Below are 16574 nucleotides of genomic sequence, written 5' to 3'. Positions count from 1 at the left end.
TCTATCTATCTATCTATCTATCTATCTATCTATCTATCTATCTCTCTCTCTCTCTCTCTCTATCTCGCTCTATCTCTTTCTATCTCTCTCTATCTCTCTGTCCATCTCTCTGTCTCTCACATGTTTTAGCCCATATGAGGGGAATTTGACATTTTTACCAGTGTAGTTCTGATCACGCATAAAAATAGACTTCAGTATTTCTCTGTTACAATGCATGGTATTTGACAGGGTGAATATAAGAATGAAGTATAGACTAACAAAATAAACAAGCACATTTCATGTCACAATAACCGAATGTCTCATATTGAAACATATCTTATTATTTTAACTTTACCGTGTAGTGTATTTTTATTATTTTATATTTGGCGTTTTAAAGTGCCCGTTGATAAGCAGCTCTTGAAGCAATTTTAACTTGCATTGATGGAAATGAGACACGTCTGCCTCGGTGTTATTGGTGGTGTCTAGTGGATGCAGTGCACCAATGGCGTTGTAAGATGTATAAAGGGATCTACTCCCTCCCCCATCCAGTCCTCAGCACTGTAGCCAGTGTATTACTCTGAGCTTGACACGAGAGGAGGGTGCATTTGAACAGTCGGATTTGGTTAAGTACATTAAATCTTCCTGTTCTGGTGCATTGATATGGATTCATTTGGAGTGCGACGATGTCATCATCGACCGATTTTTAAATTGGTCTCTTTATTCTATATTTCGATGGGAAATAACGCGCTGTAACGGATCGGGAATGACAAAGAGAATGGGGTACAGAGACTGGAGATGGCTGGCTCTTTGGTGGCATCATTTCTTTCTCTTGTGGAGTACAATATATGGACAGACTCGTTACAGCATCCCCGAGGAGCTGGAAAATGGCTCTCTAGTTGGAAACCTTGCCAAAGATCTGGGTTTGGGAGTATCAGATATTTTTGACCGTAAACTGCGTGTCGCCTCTGAGGCTGGTAAGCAGTATTTCAGCGTGGACGCGGGGAAGGGTGAGCTTGTGGTGAATGACAGGATAGACAGAGAGTCTTTGTGTGGACAGAGCGCCAGTTGTGTCTTACCTCTGCAGGTTGTAATAGAGAATCCGCTTCAGTTACATCGGATTGAAGTTGAAATAAAAGATGTAAATGACAATGCTCCCACTTTCCTCAAAAGCGATCACACATTAGAAATTGCTGAATCTACCGTTGTAGGTGTTCGTTTCCCCTTAGAGATGGCAGAGGATCCCGACGTTGGGAGTAACGGATTAAAGACGTACACATTGAGCAAAGATGACTGCTTCACTCTTAAAGTCAAAGAAATTGAAAACGGAAGAAAAATCCCCGAGCTGGTTTTGAATAAATCTTTGGATCGGGAGAAAAAAGCAATTCACAATTTATTTCTCACTGCAATGGATGGAGGTAATCCTGCAAAGTCTGGAACTTCAAAAATAACTATAACTGTGCTTGATATTAACGATAATATTCCACTGTTCGAAAACAATTTTTACAAGACTGCTATTCAAGAAAACAGTGCAAACGGCTCCTTTGTTATCACAACAAAAGCAACAGATGTTGATGAGGGTCCAAATGGAGAAATAGAATATTCTCTTGGTGTACACACACCGCCGTCTGTACTGTCCTTATTTCATATAGATCCTGTAACTGGAGATATATATTTGAAAAGACAATTAGACTATGAAACGCAAACCTCATATCGTATAGACATTAGTGCTAAAGATAAAGGCTTACCTAAAATGGAGGGTCACTGTACTGTACAGGTGGATGTCTTAGATGTCAATGATAATGCTCCAGAAATTGTGCTCACTTCCAAATCCACTTCTGTACCGGAAGATTCTCGCAGTGGAACTGTAGTGGCTTTGCTCAGCGTCCGTGATCTCGATTCGGGGAATAACAGCAAAGTGAGTTTGCGGCTTCCCAGAGGTTCTTCTTTTTCACTAAAGCCTTCTTTTTCCAATAATTATGCCCTGGTCACTAACGCGCCTTTAGACCGAGAGAATTTCTCAGAATATAACATTGAAATAACAGCAACTGATTCGGGCGCTCCTCCCCTGTCCAGTAGTAAGATTATACCGGTGAGCATCACTGATGTAAATGACAACCCTCCTAAATTTACTCAGCCATCTTATAATGTATATGTAAAAGAGAATAGAGTTCCAGGTTCTATACTGTACTCAGTATCAGCGTCTGATCTGGATTCTGGTGAAAACGCAAAGATCTCTTACTCTATACTGGACTCTAAAGTTCAGGACGTTTCTGTCTCATCTTATGTTTACATTAACTCGGATAACGGCAGCATCTACAGCATGCACTCGTTTGACTATGAGAAACTGAAGGTGTTTCAGATTCAGGTTCAGGCAAAGGACCAGGGCTCTCCGTCTCTCAGCAGCAACACCACTGTCCATGTTTTTATCCTGGACCAGAACGACAATGCTCCCGCTGTTATTTACCCCTCCTCCGCTGCCCTGGGCTCCCTCTCTCATCAGAGGATGCCTCGCTCCGCTAAAGCGGGTCACCTGGTTACTAAGGTGACAGCAGTGGACGCTGACTCGGGCCACAACGCCTGGATCTCCTACAGACTGGCGGAGGCCACAGACGCCTCTCTGTTCGCTGTCAATCTGTACACAGGGGAGGTGAGGACTAAACGCGCTGTGTCCGAGCAGGACGACTCCTCTCAGAGGCTAATTATAGAGATCAAGGACGACGGGGAACCGGTCCAGTCCTCCACCGTCACAGTGTCCATCCTGCTGGAGGACGGTCTCCATGAACCCATCTTAGACCTCCGACACAAAGTGTCCGAGCCCAGCAAGAAAACTGGGAGAATCACCCTTTATTTGATTCTCTCTCTGGCCTCGGTGTCCGTGCTGTCTCTGGTGACTTTTCTCATCTTGGCGGTGAAATGCATCAGGAACAGCAGAAGCAGCTGCTGCGTGAGACGGAGCGACTGTGATGATTACAAGAACCCCAACAGAAACCTGCAGATTCAGCTCAACACTGATGGACCTATAAAGTACGTGGAGGTCCTGGGAGGAGACATGCTGTCTCAGAGTCAGTCCTTCAGGTCCTGCATGTCTCCGATGTCAGAGTACAGTGATTTGACTTTGATCAAACCCAGCAGCACCACAGACTTTAAAGAGGTGATCAGTGTTCTGGATGCGTCTTTACCCGACAGCACCTGGACCTTTGAGAGCCAACAGGTGAGCAGATTATATTTTATTTCCAAAATGCTTTCATATCTTGCCAAGTTTCCACGTTTTGATGCGCAACAATTGTTTGGATTCTTGAATTTTGTCCGTGTACTCTGAATGCTTGTATGTAGTGCGCTTCAGCCATGCCTCCTTGTTCCAGTTTAATATGCGCGTTTATTCAAAAAAGGCCTTGGAGAACTAAAAATATTTCATGATGGTTACAATAGATTTATGTTTATTACTGTAAATATAGACAAAAACTTTCATTTTGGGCTGCATTATATTTTAAAACCTTTCATACGTGCCTACGGTTTTTTAGACTTCTTCAATGCTAAAGCCTGTTAGTGTGGTGAACACAATTTTACATGAATGTTGATTATTTTTGGATATATGGCTTACATCATGTATTAATAATAAACCCTGGAACCAGAGAAGCAGCGTTGCTGTTAGACTAATCGGATATAAACAGCAGTGTGTCTTGGCTAATCCTCATGACCGCGGCTGTTACTTTAAAGGCACTGCTCTGCTCGTTTCCTATTGGGTGTCAGTAATAGATGCTGTGGTCCAATAACAGCCTGAACTGTACAAAGAGATCTACCCCCTCCCCCATGCAGCCTCAGTACCATGAACACTAACAATACATCCAACTCAAGGACGGTGTGGACCTCTCATTTCTCGGAACTTAAAATAAATTCCTTAATTTACCTTTCAGCATGAACAAACATGCTTCGAATGTTTGTATAACTCCTAAAGATGCTCCTCGGAACAGGATAATAATTTTGATTTTCTCCATGGGAAATATATTGTAACGGATAAGGGATGACAAAGAGGATGATACACAGAGACTGGAGATGGCTGGCTCTTTGGTGGCATCATTTCTTTCTGACGTGGACTACAATAAACGCACAGACTCGTTATAACATCCCAGAGGAACTAAAACAAGGATCTGTGGTAGGAAACATAGCCAAAGATCTGGGTTTGTCACTATCAGACATTTTTGACCGTAAGCTGCGTGTCGCCTCTGAGGCTGGTGAGCGGTATTTCAGTGTGGATGCGGGGAAGGGCGAGCTGGTGGTGAATGACAGGATAGACAGAGAGACTTTATGCGGACAAAGCGCCAGCTGTGTGTTGCCTTTGCAGATAGTTCTTGAAAACCCTCTAAATTTGCATCGAATTGAGGTAGAAATTAGAGATATCAATGATAATTCTCCCGTGTTTCATACAAAAGAACTGTCTCTGAAAATGGCAGAATTAGCAGCAGTGGGAACTCGTTTTCCTTTAGAGAGTGCAGAGGATTCAGATGTTGGTGGTAACTCGGTGAAGTCCTACACTTTGACGAGAAATGACTGCTTTACACTAAAAATGAAAGAGCTTGAGGATGGAAAAGTAGTGCCTGAGTTAGTGTTAGAGAAACCTCTTGATCGAGAGAAGAAGGCTGTTCATCAACTTCGGCTGACCGCATTAGATGGAGGAAGTCCGGTGTTGTCTGGAACCTCGCAAATTACTATAACTGTGCTGGATGTAAATGACAATTTTCCAGTGTTTGAAAAGAATACGTATAAAGTTACATTACAGGAGAATACTGTTAAAGACACATTTGTAATAAAAATTTCAGCAACCGATGCTGACGATGGTCCAAACGGAGATGTCGAATTCTCTTTTGGTTCGCGGACACCTGATTCCGTGTTATCAGTATTTGAAATCAAACCATTAACAGGAGAAATATATTTGAAAGGAGACTTGGATTATGAAACAGCTACGTCCTACAAAATAGAAATAGCTGCAAAAGACAAGGGCATTCCTGAAATGGAAAGTCACTGTCGCCTACAGATAGATGTTTTAGATGTTAATGACAACACTCCAGAAATTGTTCTCACTTCTGAACCGCAGCCGGTGCGTGAGGACGCACCGAGTGGTACGGTGGTGGCTTTGCTCAATGCACGTGATGCCGACTCTGGTAACAACAGCAAAGTTACACTGCAACTTCCAAAAACGTCTCCTTTCTCCCTTAAACCTTCGTTTTCTAATAATTATGCACTGGTTACTAAAGGTTCTTTAGACAGAGAGAAAGTCTCGGAGTACAACATTGAGATAACGGCCACTGACTCAGGCGCTCCCCCTCTGTCCAATAAAAAAATTATACCAGTCAAAATTACTGATGTCAATGATAATGCTCCAGAGTTCAGTCAGCGAAATTATAATGTGTATCTAAAGGAAAATGGAGTCCCAGGTTCTATACTGTACTCAGTATCAGCGTCTGATCTGGATTCTGGTGAAAACGCAAAGATCTCTTACTCTATACTGGACTCTAAAGTTCAGGACGTTTCTGTCTCATCTTATGTTTACATTAATTCGGATAACGGCAGCATCTACAGCATGCACTCGTTTGACTATGAGAAACTGAAGGTGTTTCAGATTCAGGTTCAAGCAAAGGACCAGGGCTCTCCGTCTCTCAGCAGCAACACCACCGTCCATGTTTTTATCCTGGACCAGAACGACAATGCTCCCGCTGTTATTTACCCCTCCTCCGCTGCCCTGGGCTCCCTCTCTCATCAGAGGATGCCTCGTTCCGCTAAAGCGGGTCACCTGGTTACTAAGGTGACAGCAGTGGACGCTGACTCGGGCCACAACGCCTGGATTTCCTACAGACTGGCGGAGGCCACAGACGCCTCTTTGTTCGCTGTCAATCTGTACACAGGGGAGGTGAGGACTAAACGTGCTGTGTCCGAGCAGGACGACTCCTCTCAGAGGCTGATTATAGAGATCAAGGACGACGGGGAACCGGTCCAGTCCTCCACCGTCACAGTGTCCATCCTGCTGGAGGACGGTCTCCACGAACCCATCTTAGACCTCCGACACAAAGTGTCCGAGCCCAGCAAGAAAACTGGGAGAATCACCCTTTATTTGATTCTCTCTCTGGCCTCGGTGTCCGTGCTGTCTCTGGTGACTTTTCTCATCTTAGCGGTGAAATGCATCAGGAACAGCAGAAGCAGCTGCTGCGTGAGACGGAGCGACTGTGATGATTACAAGAACCCCAACAGAAACCTGCAGATTCAGCTCAACACTGATGGACCTATAAAGTACGTGGAGGTCCTGGGAGGAGACATGTTGTCTCAGAGTCAGTCCTTCAGGTCCTGCATGTCTCCGATGTCAGAGTACAGTGATTTGACTTTGATTAAACCCAGCAGCACCACAGACTTTAAAGAGGTGATCAGTGTTCTGGATGCGTCTTTACCCGACAGTACCTGGACCTTTGAGAGCCAACAGGTGAGCAGACAAAAGCTGCATACTTCCCAGTAGTTTCTATTTATTTATTTATTTATTTATTTATTTATTTATTTATTATGACTGAAACACTGTCCTTTGATCATTTATGAAATTACGTTTTTAATTACTGCAAATAGTCATTTGAAAATAAATTTGCTTTTTCTTTCTTTCTTTCTTTCTTTGTGGAAGTGGGGTTGTTTTCTGTCCCGTTGACATTTTCTACATTTGTATACACTTACAATAAATCCCTTCATATTATTCAGCTATTACCTTTTTACATTTTTGTTTTTTTATCGGTAATTTTGTTTGAGTTACCGGTTCAGGCAAACCGAGGGGTCAGCTATGATCAGTGATCGATCTGCATCAAGTAGTTGTAGTTATTGTCCAATTATACGCCTTGAAACTTGCCAGAGGAGGAGGTGTTAGCTTTATTCTTTCTTTATTTTTACGGGTTTTAAGCTAACGCTATTGGAGTTGATGCCTTGTTCACTGCGTCAGCCTATTAAAGATCACACATGCTTACACACACTGCTAAAATAACAAATCTGTGTATCAACCACTTTAAGAGAGGTAAAATAAATTGGTCTGCTAAGGTCGTTATCATATTTTTTCACCTGTCAATCTTATGACAAAATGATAAACATGATTTCACAACAATTAGCCAGACACCTATTAAACTACTGTTGTTCAAACTTGTTGCTAGCAAACACCACAGAAATAGAATGCTGTATGCGTGTTTTTAGTTGGAAGAAATTTAATCAGTTTCTGTGGAAAGAGCAGAAAGTACTGTGGCAGAAGAGGCAGTGCCGAGATTCAATCTAAAAACTGAGGGTGGTCATTGTCATACCACAGTGTATAGTCTTGTTATGTGGATGGGTTTGGCTTGCCAAACTACTGAAGTTGAAAATCAGCTTTCGCTTTATATGTTCATTACTTTTCCCTTTATATAAGTTAACTTTAAACTTCAAACTTCAGGAACCTGCTGTACAGCCACTTCACAAACATCACTAACATAAAACAAGCCCAGAGAAGAAGTCAAAAGGCACCTTTATTTCAGAAAGAGACTTAAAGTGAGGGTAGGTGTCAAATGAGGAAAGAACATATAAAGTCAGTGTGAATCTTGAACTTCAGCTGTGAATCTGTGGAGAAAAAGAATATAAATTGGCATCAAGGTACAATGATATTAAGCACATAAATGGTGAGGGAACTGCAGCAAAGACAAGGGCTCTGAGATCACACACCGATGAACTCTACACATCCAAGCAGACACTACACCTGTTGCCAGTACATTGCAGAATTTGCAAACCAAAAAATATAAAAATTAGTCAAACTATTGGAAAAGAATCAAAGTAAAACTTATTTACTGTGAAACACAGCCAGGACATTGTTTCTTGCAGCTGAAGAAAGAAAAGATGAGTCTGCTTCTGCAAATTTGAGACTGGGATTTAGTGGCCAGAGAAGCAAAATACCTCACCTGCTTCAGTGACTTAGTCGGTACCTTTGTAAAAAGAAAGATGAGACAACAGAGAGCAACTTGTAAAAAATGGGTACACATATTTCTGCAAGACTGTGATTGAGGAGAGGCTTTTAAAAAAACAAAAGGTGCTACAACTTTGTAGGTTGAATAGGCTTTTCAAAAACATTGTAAGAGAAAGGGAGAGACTTGACATATCAACTTAACAAGGCACATTCACTGAAAGTCAGATTTCAGAAGACACATCCTTGCTTAAGATTTTAGAATGCAACAACACCATGAATATGTTGATCTGCCAGCTAAAGAGTCTTTATAAAGTTGCTGTCACCTCCTCCTCTTTCCCCTCATCCAAAAGCGAAGCAGTGGGCAGTGAAGTACATAGCACGCAACATAACATAACAAAAGATAGTCCTCAGGTGTTATATCATGTAGCTCTCACTCAAAGAAATCATTCAGAACAAAGCAAAAACCTTCACCAAAGCTTCTTTGGTCACCAACATCAGAAGACCTGACACTTGAGAGTGCCCTAAAAATGATACCAGCCAAGCTGTTTAACTTGGTTGCCTGAACATGTGGAATTTTAGGAACCGTCAGACAATGAGTGTGTTGAGGTCATGTTATAAGACAGCAGGAAGATAGTCTCTACCTGTCAGGACATCATTACCTTGAGCACAAAAGGTCGATGGGTCATGCAAGAACAGTGCTCTCAGGCGATGGCAATTCGGCAGATAACCGGCTCAGCAAAACTCATAGGCCTGCTAAATGGTCTTGACCACTGCTCATCCAATGTTCACACCCTTAGCATGACACAGCTTTTGCTCAACTAGTTAAATGAGGAGAAATATACATCCCAGAATACATAAGTGCTAAATTACCTGGTTAAAATACAACTTATTCTTAGACAATAAGATCCATTTTGTGTCTAATGAATCAATCACGTATTAGCCTAACTGCTAAAATATACAATTATCAGTTAAAAAAAAAACACCAAAAAGTAGCATCTTTTCAGTAGTGAGCAGCATTTAATAAAATTAGCAAATTCATAATGATTGACAAAATTTCAATTTGCTGACTAAGGTATACCACAGAGGACAATGTTTTTAGATATTCTAATTTCCTTCCGTTATCTCTCTCTCTCTCTCTCTCTCTCTGGCTATTTACATATGGTAAAACCAATAAACTAAACTAAATAACCTAACCAGTAACGTTAATTTTACATCTACCGTACGTAGCTTAGCTTTTAATGAATGACGCTGACCAGCTGCCTAATTACCACACGTTAAGAACACTTTGGGTTATTTCACACAATGTTAAGTGAATTATGTGATATGAATTTGAGAATAACAGTCAGCGATATTGAAATATAGATTTAGGTTTCTTGCGTTTCAAATTAGCATAATTAACTGACCAATTAATTTAGCGGGAGTTGTTAACAAGACCTGACATTTACACAAAATAAACGACATAACGCCAAAGTTATACATCAAATAAATAGCATAACTAGCATTTTCGAGAAACTTTAATACTTACCTACACATGTAGAAGCTGCTTCATTAACTCATGATATTTAGGCTTTTCGACGCAACTCGTTCCACCAGCTGATGTTCTTTAGCTCAACAGCTGGTCCTCGCACAGCTACGTCTGATTGGCCGAATAACGGCACGTGATTTGTATCTTTGGGTGCCATTGGTTCACCTGACTTAGTAAGCTGCAGTGTTTGTAAATTTATCGAACTTTAAACTATGATTATGGAAAAAATGTGCAAGAATTACAAGTACCAACAAACGAAATAAGAAAAAACAAGCTTTAAAAAATAAAAAGGTCCAGGTCCTCCCTCACCGGTGATCATTATTTTTAAAAACTAAAGCAGGTACACGGCTTCGGCCCACTGCCTTTATCCTTAGTGATCTATTTTTGCTGCCTCCTTTCCTTCAGCACCACATAAGTGGACAGCGACCATTTCAGTATCGGTTCTACAATGAGAGATGCAGTAGAACAATAACTGCATGTGATTCAAACAAAACGTTTATTGAACATTTAAATGAACTAAACTGTAGGGGAAATTTTGCAGTTTTTTATCAGAATTATTTTTATTTTATTAATAAATATTGCTGACAACAACTTTTGGTAAAACTGTATTTTAGTCTTCATGCATCCAACTACTATGTCAGTTGTACCTTTAAAAGTAAGCCTCACCTCCTCTTTTCAGTGGTTGGAAGAGATCAACGATTTAAGCCAATGACATTTAGAGTTGTACAAAGAGATCTAGTCCCTCCCCCGCGCAGCCACAGAGTCGCAGACGCTTCCACTGTAAGCTGGATGAGAGGAAGCGATGTTCTTAATAGGTTTTAAACGAACAAAAACGAAGTCTGTCTTTATTAGCTGACTTTAAAAAAACAGTTTGTCATGGATTAATGTTTTTTTTCCAATGGATTGTAATTTTTCTTCTTTGATTACCTTACTGGGAAATAATCTTAGCTGATCCGTTATGACAAAGACAATAGGATACGGAGACTGGAGATGGCGAGCAGTCTGGTGGAATTATTTCTTTCTCCTGTGGAGTACAATAGAAGGACAGACTCGTTACAGTATCCCAGAGGAACTTAAACAGGGATCTGTGGTTGGAAATCTTGCCAAAGACCTGGGTTTGTCTTTATCTGAGATTTATGACCGTAAACTGCGTGTCGCCTCTGAGGCTGGTGAGCAGTATTTCAGCGTGGATGCGGGGAAGGGTGAGCTGGTGGTGAACGACCGAATAGACAGGGAAGCTTTATGTGGACAGAGCTCAAGCTGTGTGTTGACTCTGCAAGTGGTGATTGATAAACCGCTTCAGTTATACCGAGTAGAAGTGGAAATACAAGATATTAATGACAATTCTCCTACATTTGCTTCACCAGAGAAAACTTTACAAATAGCTGAGTCCACAGCGGCGGGGATTCGTTTTCCTTTGGAAACAGCGCAAGATCAGGATGTTGGAATGAATTCAGTAAACTCATATACTTTGAGTAAAGACGACTTTTTTAGTTTGAAGATTAAAGATTTGTCCGGAGGGAGAAAAGTCCCAGAATTAGTCCTATCTAAATCCCTCGACAGAGAAAAAAACCCTACACATCAGCTTACCCTCACAGCTGTAGACGGAGGAAACCCAGCAAAATCTGGGACTTCCCAAATAACTATAAACGTGTTGGATATTAATGATAATATTCCTATATTTGAGAAAAATATTTACAAAACTTCCATAAGCGAAAATAGTGTTGAAAGTACACCTATCCTTACACTGACAGCAAAAGATGCTGATGAAGGTCTTAATGGAGAAGTAGAGTATTCATTTGGCTCGCAAACCCCAGATATGATCCGATCTGTGTTTGATATTGACTCATTTACCGGAGAAATGCGTCTTATTAGAAATTTAGATTTCGAAATAAATGCTAATTATGAAATAGATATTTCAGCAACAGACAAGGGAACACCAAGAATGGAGGGACATTGCATTGTTCATGTTGAAGTGTTAGATGTTAACGATAATCCTCCTAATATACTTCTGACCTCACAACCAAGCTCAATACCTGAGAACGCACCAAGTGGAACTGTAGTAGCTTTAATAAGTGCCCGAGACACGGATTCTGGTGATAATGGTAAAGTGACATTGCAGCTTCCAAAAGGTTCACCATTTAAACTAAAACCCTCATTTTCTGATAATTACGCACTGGTAACCGATGGAGCTCTAGACCGAGAAAAGTTCTCTAACTATAATGTTGAAATAACAGCCACTGATTTAGGTTCTCCGTCTCTGTCGTCTAAAAAGACCATTAATGTAACAGTTACTGATGTAAATGACAATCCACCTAAATTTACTCAGCCCACTTATACAGTGTATTTGAAAGAGAATGGAGTCCCAGGTTCTATACTGTACTCAGTATCAGCATCTGACTTGGATTCTGGTGAAAACGCAAAGATCTCTTACTCTATACTGGATTCTAAAGTTCAGGACGTTTCTGTCTCATCTTATGTTTACATTAACTCGGATAACGGCAGCATCTACAGCATGCACTCGTTTGACTATGAGAAACTGAAGGTGTTTCAGATCCAGGTTCAGGCAAAGGACCAGGGCTCTCCGTCTCTCAGCAGCAACACCACCGTCCATGTTTTTATCCTGGACCAGAACGACAATGCTCCCGCTGTTATTTACCCCTCCTCCGCTGCCCTGGGCTCCCTCTCTCATCAGAGGATGCCCCGCTCCGCTAAAGCGGGTCACCTGGTTACTAAGGTGACAGCAGTGGACGCTGACTCGGGCCACAACGCCTGGATCTCCTACAGACTGGCGGAGGCCACAGACGCCTCTCTGTTCGCTGTCAATCTGTACACAGGGGAGGTGAGGACTAAACGCGCTGTGTCCGAGCAGGACGACTCCTCTCAGAGGCTGATTATAGAGATCAAGGACGACGGGGAACCGGTCCAATCCTCCACCGTCACAGTGTCCATCCTGCTGGAGGACGGTCTCCATGAACCCATCTTAGATCTCCGACACAAAGTGTCCGAGCCCAGCAAGAAAACTGGGAGAATCACCCTTTATTTGATTCTCTCTCTGGCCTCGGTGTCCGTGCTGTCTCTGGTGACTTTTCTCATCTTAGCGGTGAAATGCATCAGGAACAGCAGAAGCAGCTGCTGCGTGAGACGGAGCGACTGTGATGATTACAAGAACCCCAACAGAAACCTGCAGATTCAGCTCAACACTGATGGACCTATAAAGTACGTGGAGGTCCTGGGAGGAGACATGTTGTCTCAGAGTCAGTCCTTCAGGTCCTGCATGTCTCCGATGTCAGAGTACAGTGATTTGACTTTGATTAAACCCAGCAGCACCACAGACTTTAAAGAGGTGATCAGTGTTCTGGATGCTTCTTTACCCGACAGTACCTGGACCTTTGAGAGCCAACAGGTGAGCACTTAACTGTGGATTTGCATATAATGTTGCAGTCACTGTTGGTTTGATCTTCTTCCTTGAAACTAAAAGAATGAAAAAATAATCGTTTAATTTAATATGAAGTACAAAATAATTGTATCCCTAAACACGTTTTCTGTTTTTAGATTTAATAAGAAAATAAGAAGTCTGAGTGTGCATTTTTTTAAATAATTGTACTCATTCAAAGTGTTACAATTTTCGGACCTTTATTTGCTGTATTATATTAAATATATAATGACAGATCTGTTTTGAGTAGTTCACGATTTGTTTTTGTTTTACCTGATTTCGGGAACTGACATTTTGAAACGAAAATATAAATTTCTCAAAAATATTTACCCCAAGCTAAACTAAAACTTATATCTGCTAATAGCTTAATATATTTTTATTTTGTTCGACAACCAATTTACGTTTGTCCTTTTATTCTGTATATTGACCCACTTTGGTTTTGTTCTTTTTTACACGTGCTTCTTTGTTAGTTTTCTCTCATTAAATCTTTAATTTATTAAAGATGTTCCTCGGTCAAGATTATTAGTAACCATCATAATACAACAATGTGCCAGCTAGACCTGAAATATTAAACATGAAATTATTTTTATACTGCTTCATTTGTAATTTCTTAGAGAAATATTACCACACATTTCTTATGTGATGTCATATCTGTCCATATTCTCTGTGATTCTGAATCTGCACAGCATCTTTGTGTCAGACTAACTCCCTGTGATTGGGCTGTTAATGTAGATGCTCTGGACCAATAGCGTACAGAATTGTACAAAGAGATCTACTCCACCCCCATTCGCTCTTACCGCAGTTGCTCTCGATGTGCTCAGTGCTGGGGAAGAGATGTGCTTATTCCGTGAACTCAGGATTGTATATTTTATTAAAAAACGATTTGATGATTTGTTCACTAATATCCATTCCTGTGATGGCTTTGAATTCTGGATTATAATGATGGAGGCTTCTATGGGAAACAGAATATTGTAACGGCACAAGAAGCGACGGGGATGACAAGGAGAGTGGGATACAGAGACTGGAGATGGCAGGCTGTTTGGTGGCATTATTTCTTTCTTTTATGGAGTACAATAGACGGACAGACTCGTTACAGCATCCCAGAGGAACTAAAACGGGGATCTGTTGTAGGGAATATAGCCAAAGTTCTGGGTATGGGTCTATCTGATGTTTTTGATCGTAATCTGCGCGTGGAGTCTGAGACTGGTAAGCAGTATTTCAGCGTTGATGCGGGGAAGGGCGAGCTGGTGGTGAATGAAAGGATTGACAGAGAGGCTTTGTGTGCGCAAAGCCCTAGCTGCGTGTTACCTCTAGAAATTGTGGCAGAAAATCCGCTACAACTACACAGAATAGAGGTCGAAATAAAGGATATAAATGATCATTCTCCGGTTTTCTCAACAGAAGAACGATATTTAAAGATAGCAGAATCCACCGCTTCGGGTATTCGCTTTCCTTTAGACGCTGCACAGGATCAGGACGTTGGTAGTAATTCCATAAAATCTTATACACTAAGTAAAGATGAGTGCTTTGGTTTAAGAATTAAAGAGTTGTCTGGTAATCGAAAGGTTCCGGAACTAATACTGGAGAAATCACTTGACAGAGAGAAACAGAGTGCCCATGAGTTGCTACTGACAGCGTCAGATGGAGGTAATCCTGTCAAAACTGGAACCACGAAGGTCATAGTTACTGTACTGGACAACAACGATAATGTCCCTGTTTTTAAAAGGCCATTTTATAATATATCCGTGCCGGAAAATAGAGCGGTTGGTTCTGTACTCTTACAAGTTGAAGCCACGGATGCAGACGAGGGTGTTAATGGGGAAATTGAATATCTCTTTGCTGAGAACACACCCCAGTCATTGTTGTCCTTGTTTAATTTGCATTCGGGTACAGGTGAAATTTCTTTGATAGGAACTCTAGATTTTGAACTAAATTCAGTACATGATATTGAGATTACTGCCAAGGATAAGGGAGTTCCTGAGATGGAGGGTCACTGTCGTGTGCAAGTTGTAGTCATAGACATTAATGACAATGCCCCAGAAATTGTTCTCACTTCAAAACCAAATCCAGTACACGAGAACGCAGGAAGTGGCACAGTGGTAGCGTTAATCAGAGCACGAGATATTGACTCGGGCAATAACGCCAAAGTAACGGTAAAACTCCCCAGTGGATCACCCTTCAGTTTAAAAACCTCATTTTCTAATAACTACGCACTAGTTACCAGTGGAGTTTTAGACAGAGAGACATTTTCAGAGTATAATATCGAAATAACAGCCATTGATTCTGGATCTCCCCCCCTGTCAAGTAAGAAAACTATACCTGTTATTATCACTGATGTAAATGACAACTCCCCTATATTTAGTCAGCCCACTTATACAGTGTATTTGAAAGAGAATGGAGTCCCAGGTTCTATACTGTACTCAGTATCAGCATCTGACTTGGATTCTGGTGAAAACGCAAAGATCTCTTACTCTATACTGGATTCTAAAGTTCAGGACGTTTCTGTCTCATCTTATGTTTACATTAACTCGGATAACGGCAGCATCTACAGCATGCACTCGTTTGACTATGAGAAACTGAAGGTGTTTCAGATTCAGGTTCAAGCAAAGGACCAGGGCTCTCCGTCTCTCAGCAGCAACACCACTGTCCATGTTTTTATCCTGGACCAGAACGACAATGCTCCCGCTGTTATTTACCCCTCCTCCGCTGCCCTGGGCTCCCTCTCTCATCAGAGGATGCCCCGCTCCGCTAAAGCTGGTCACCTGGTTACTAAGGTGACAGCAGTGGACGCTGACTCGGGCCACAACGCCTGGATTTCCTACAGACTGGCGGAGGCCACAGACGCCTCTCTGTTCGCTGTCAATCTGTACACAGGGGAGGTGAGGACTAAACGCGCTGTGTCCGAGCAGGACGACTCCTCTCAGAGGCTGATTATAGAGATCAAGGACGACGGGGAACCGGTCCAGTCCTCCACCGTCACAGTGTCCATCCTGCTGGAGGACGGTCTCCACGAACCCATCTTAGACCTCCGACACAAAGTGTCCGAGCCCAGCAAGAAAACTGGGAGAATCACCCTTTATTTGATTCTCTCTCTGGCCTCGGTGTCCGTGCTGTCTCTGGTGACTTTTCTCATCTTAGCGGTGAAATGCATTAGGAACAGCAGAAGCAGCTGCTGCGTGAGACGGAGCGACTGTGATGATTACAAGAACCCCAACAGAAACCTGCAGATTCAGCTCAACACTGATGGACCTATAAAGTACGTGGAGGTCCTGGGAGGAGACATGTTGTCTCAGAGTCAGTCCTTCAGGTCCTGCATGTCTCCGATGTCAGAGTACAGTGATTTGACTTTGATTAAACCCAGCAGCACCACAGACTTTAAAGAGGTGATCAGTGTTCTGGATGCGTCTTTACCCGACAGCACCTGGACCTTTGAAAGCCAGCAGGTGAGCAAAAAATTTTAGACCTAAATTTTCCTTTTCAATCAATATTAACAAAATAATATAGCTCTTTTATTTTAAATGTTGTTTATCAACATAACAGCTTTTGAAGATTTTCAAGATTTTCTTGATTTTTAAAAATAATCATTTGCAACTTCAGTTGTGTGATTTGCTAAAACACACATGCAAATTAATTTAATTAATTCATATATATCTATATATAGTCTAAACTGCTGAGAAAGTACTTCT

At 41.6% G+C, this 16574-nt stretch overlaps 3 protein-coding genes across 43 annotated transcripts in view; all 3 read left to right on the top strand.

Annotated features, from left to right (window-relative positions):
- LOC121642654 (protocadherin gamma-C5-like) overlaps positions 1–16574 on the top strand; it is a 324465-nt gene that overhangs the window by 284596 nt on the left and 23295 nt on the right. The window contains exon 1 of one of the 41 annotated variants that reach the window (XM_041989471.1): positions 575–3190. The exons of 38 other annotated variants lie outside the window; for them this stretch is intronic. In XM_041989471.1, coding sequence (XP_041845405.1) covers positions 743–3190 — 2448 coding nt within the window. In that variant the 5' untranslated portion in view covers positions 575–742. Of the gene's footprint in view, positions 1–574; positions 3191–13702; positions 16332–16574 lie in introns of those variants that run through there. 2 more of the 41 variants (XM_041989446.1, XM_041989429.1) reach the window with 2 other exon arrangements.
- Positions 3828–6481, top strand: LOC121643457 (protocadherin gamma-C5-like). Its single transcript, XM_041990900.1, has one exon. The coding sequence runs from the start codon at positions 4001–4003 to the stop codon at positions 6479–6481; it is 2481 nt and encodes an 826-aa protein (XP_041846834.1). The 5' UTR covers positions 3828–4000.
- Positions 10232–12996, top strand: LOC121642658 (protocadherin gamma-C5-like). The gene has a single exon (XM_041989481.1). It carries the CDS (start codon positions 10411–10413, stop codon positions 12868–12870), a length of 2460 nt encoding a protein of 819 aa, XP_041845415.1. The 5' UTR covers positions 10232–10410; the 3' UTR covers positions 12871–12996.

The sequence above is a fragment of the Melanotaenia boesemani genome, chromosome 7 (genome assembly GCF_017639745.1).
Source record: "Melanotaenia boesemani isolate fMelBoe1 chromosome 7, fMelBoe1.pri, whole genome shotgun sequence".
NCBI lineage: Eukaryota > Metazoa > Chordata > Actinopteri > Atheriniformes > Melanotaeniidae > Melanotaenia > Melanotaenia boesemani.
Note: the sequence above shows the minus strand (reverse complement) of the source record. Positions and strands in the feature narration are given on the sequence as shown.

Excerpts from the sequence above, each read along its gene's own strand:
- LOC121643457 (XM_041990900.1), top strand. The coding sequence starts at position 4,001 with ATGACAAAGAGGATGATACACAGAGACTGGAGATGGCTGGCTCTTTGG.
- LOC121642658 (XM_041989481.1), top strand. The coding sequence starts at position 10,411 with ATGACAAAGACAATAGGATACGGAGACTGGAGATGGCGAGCAGTCTGG.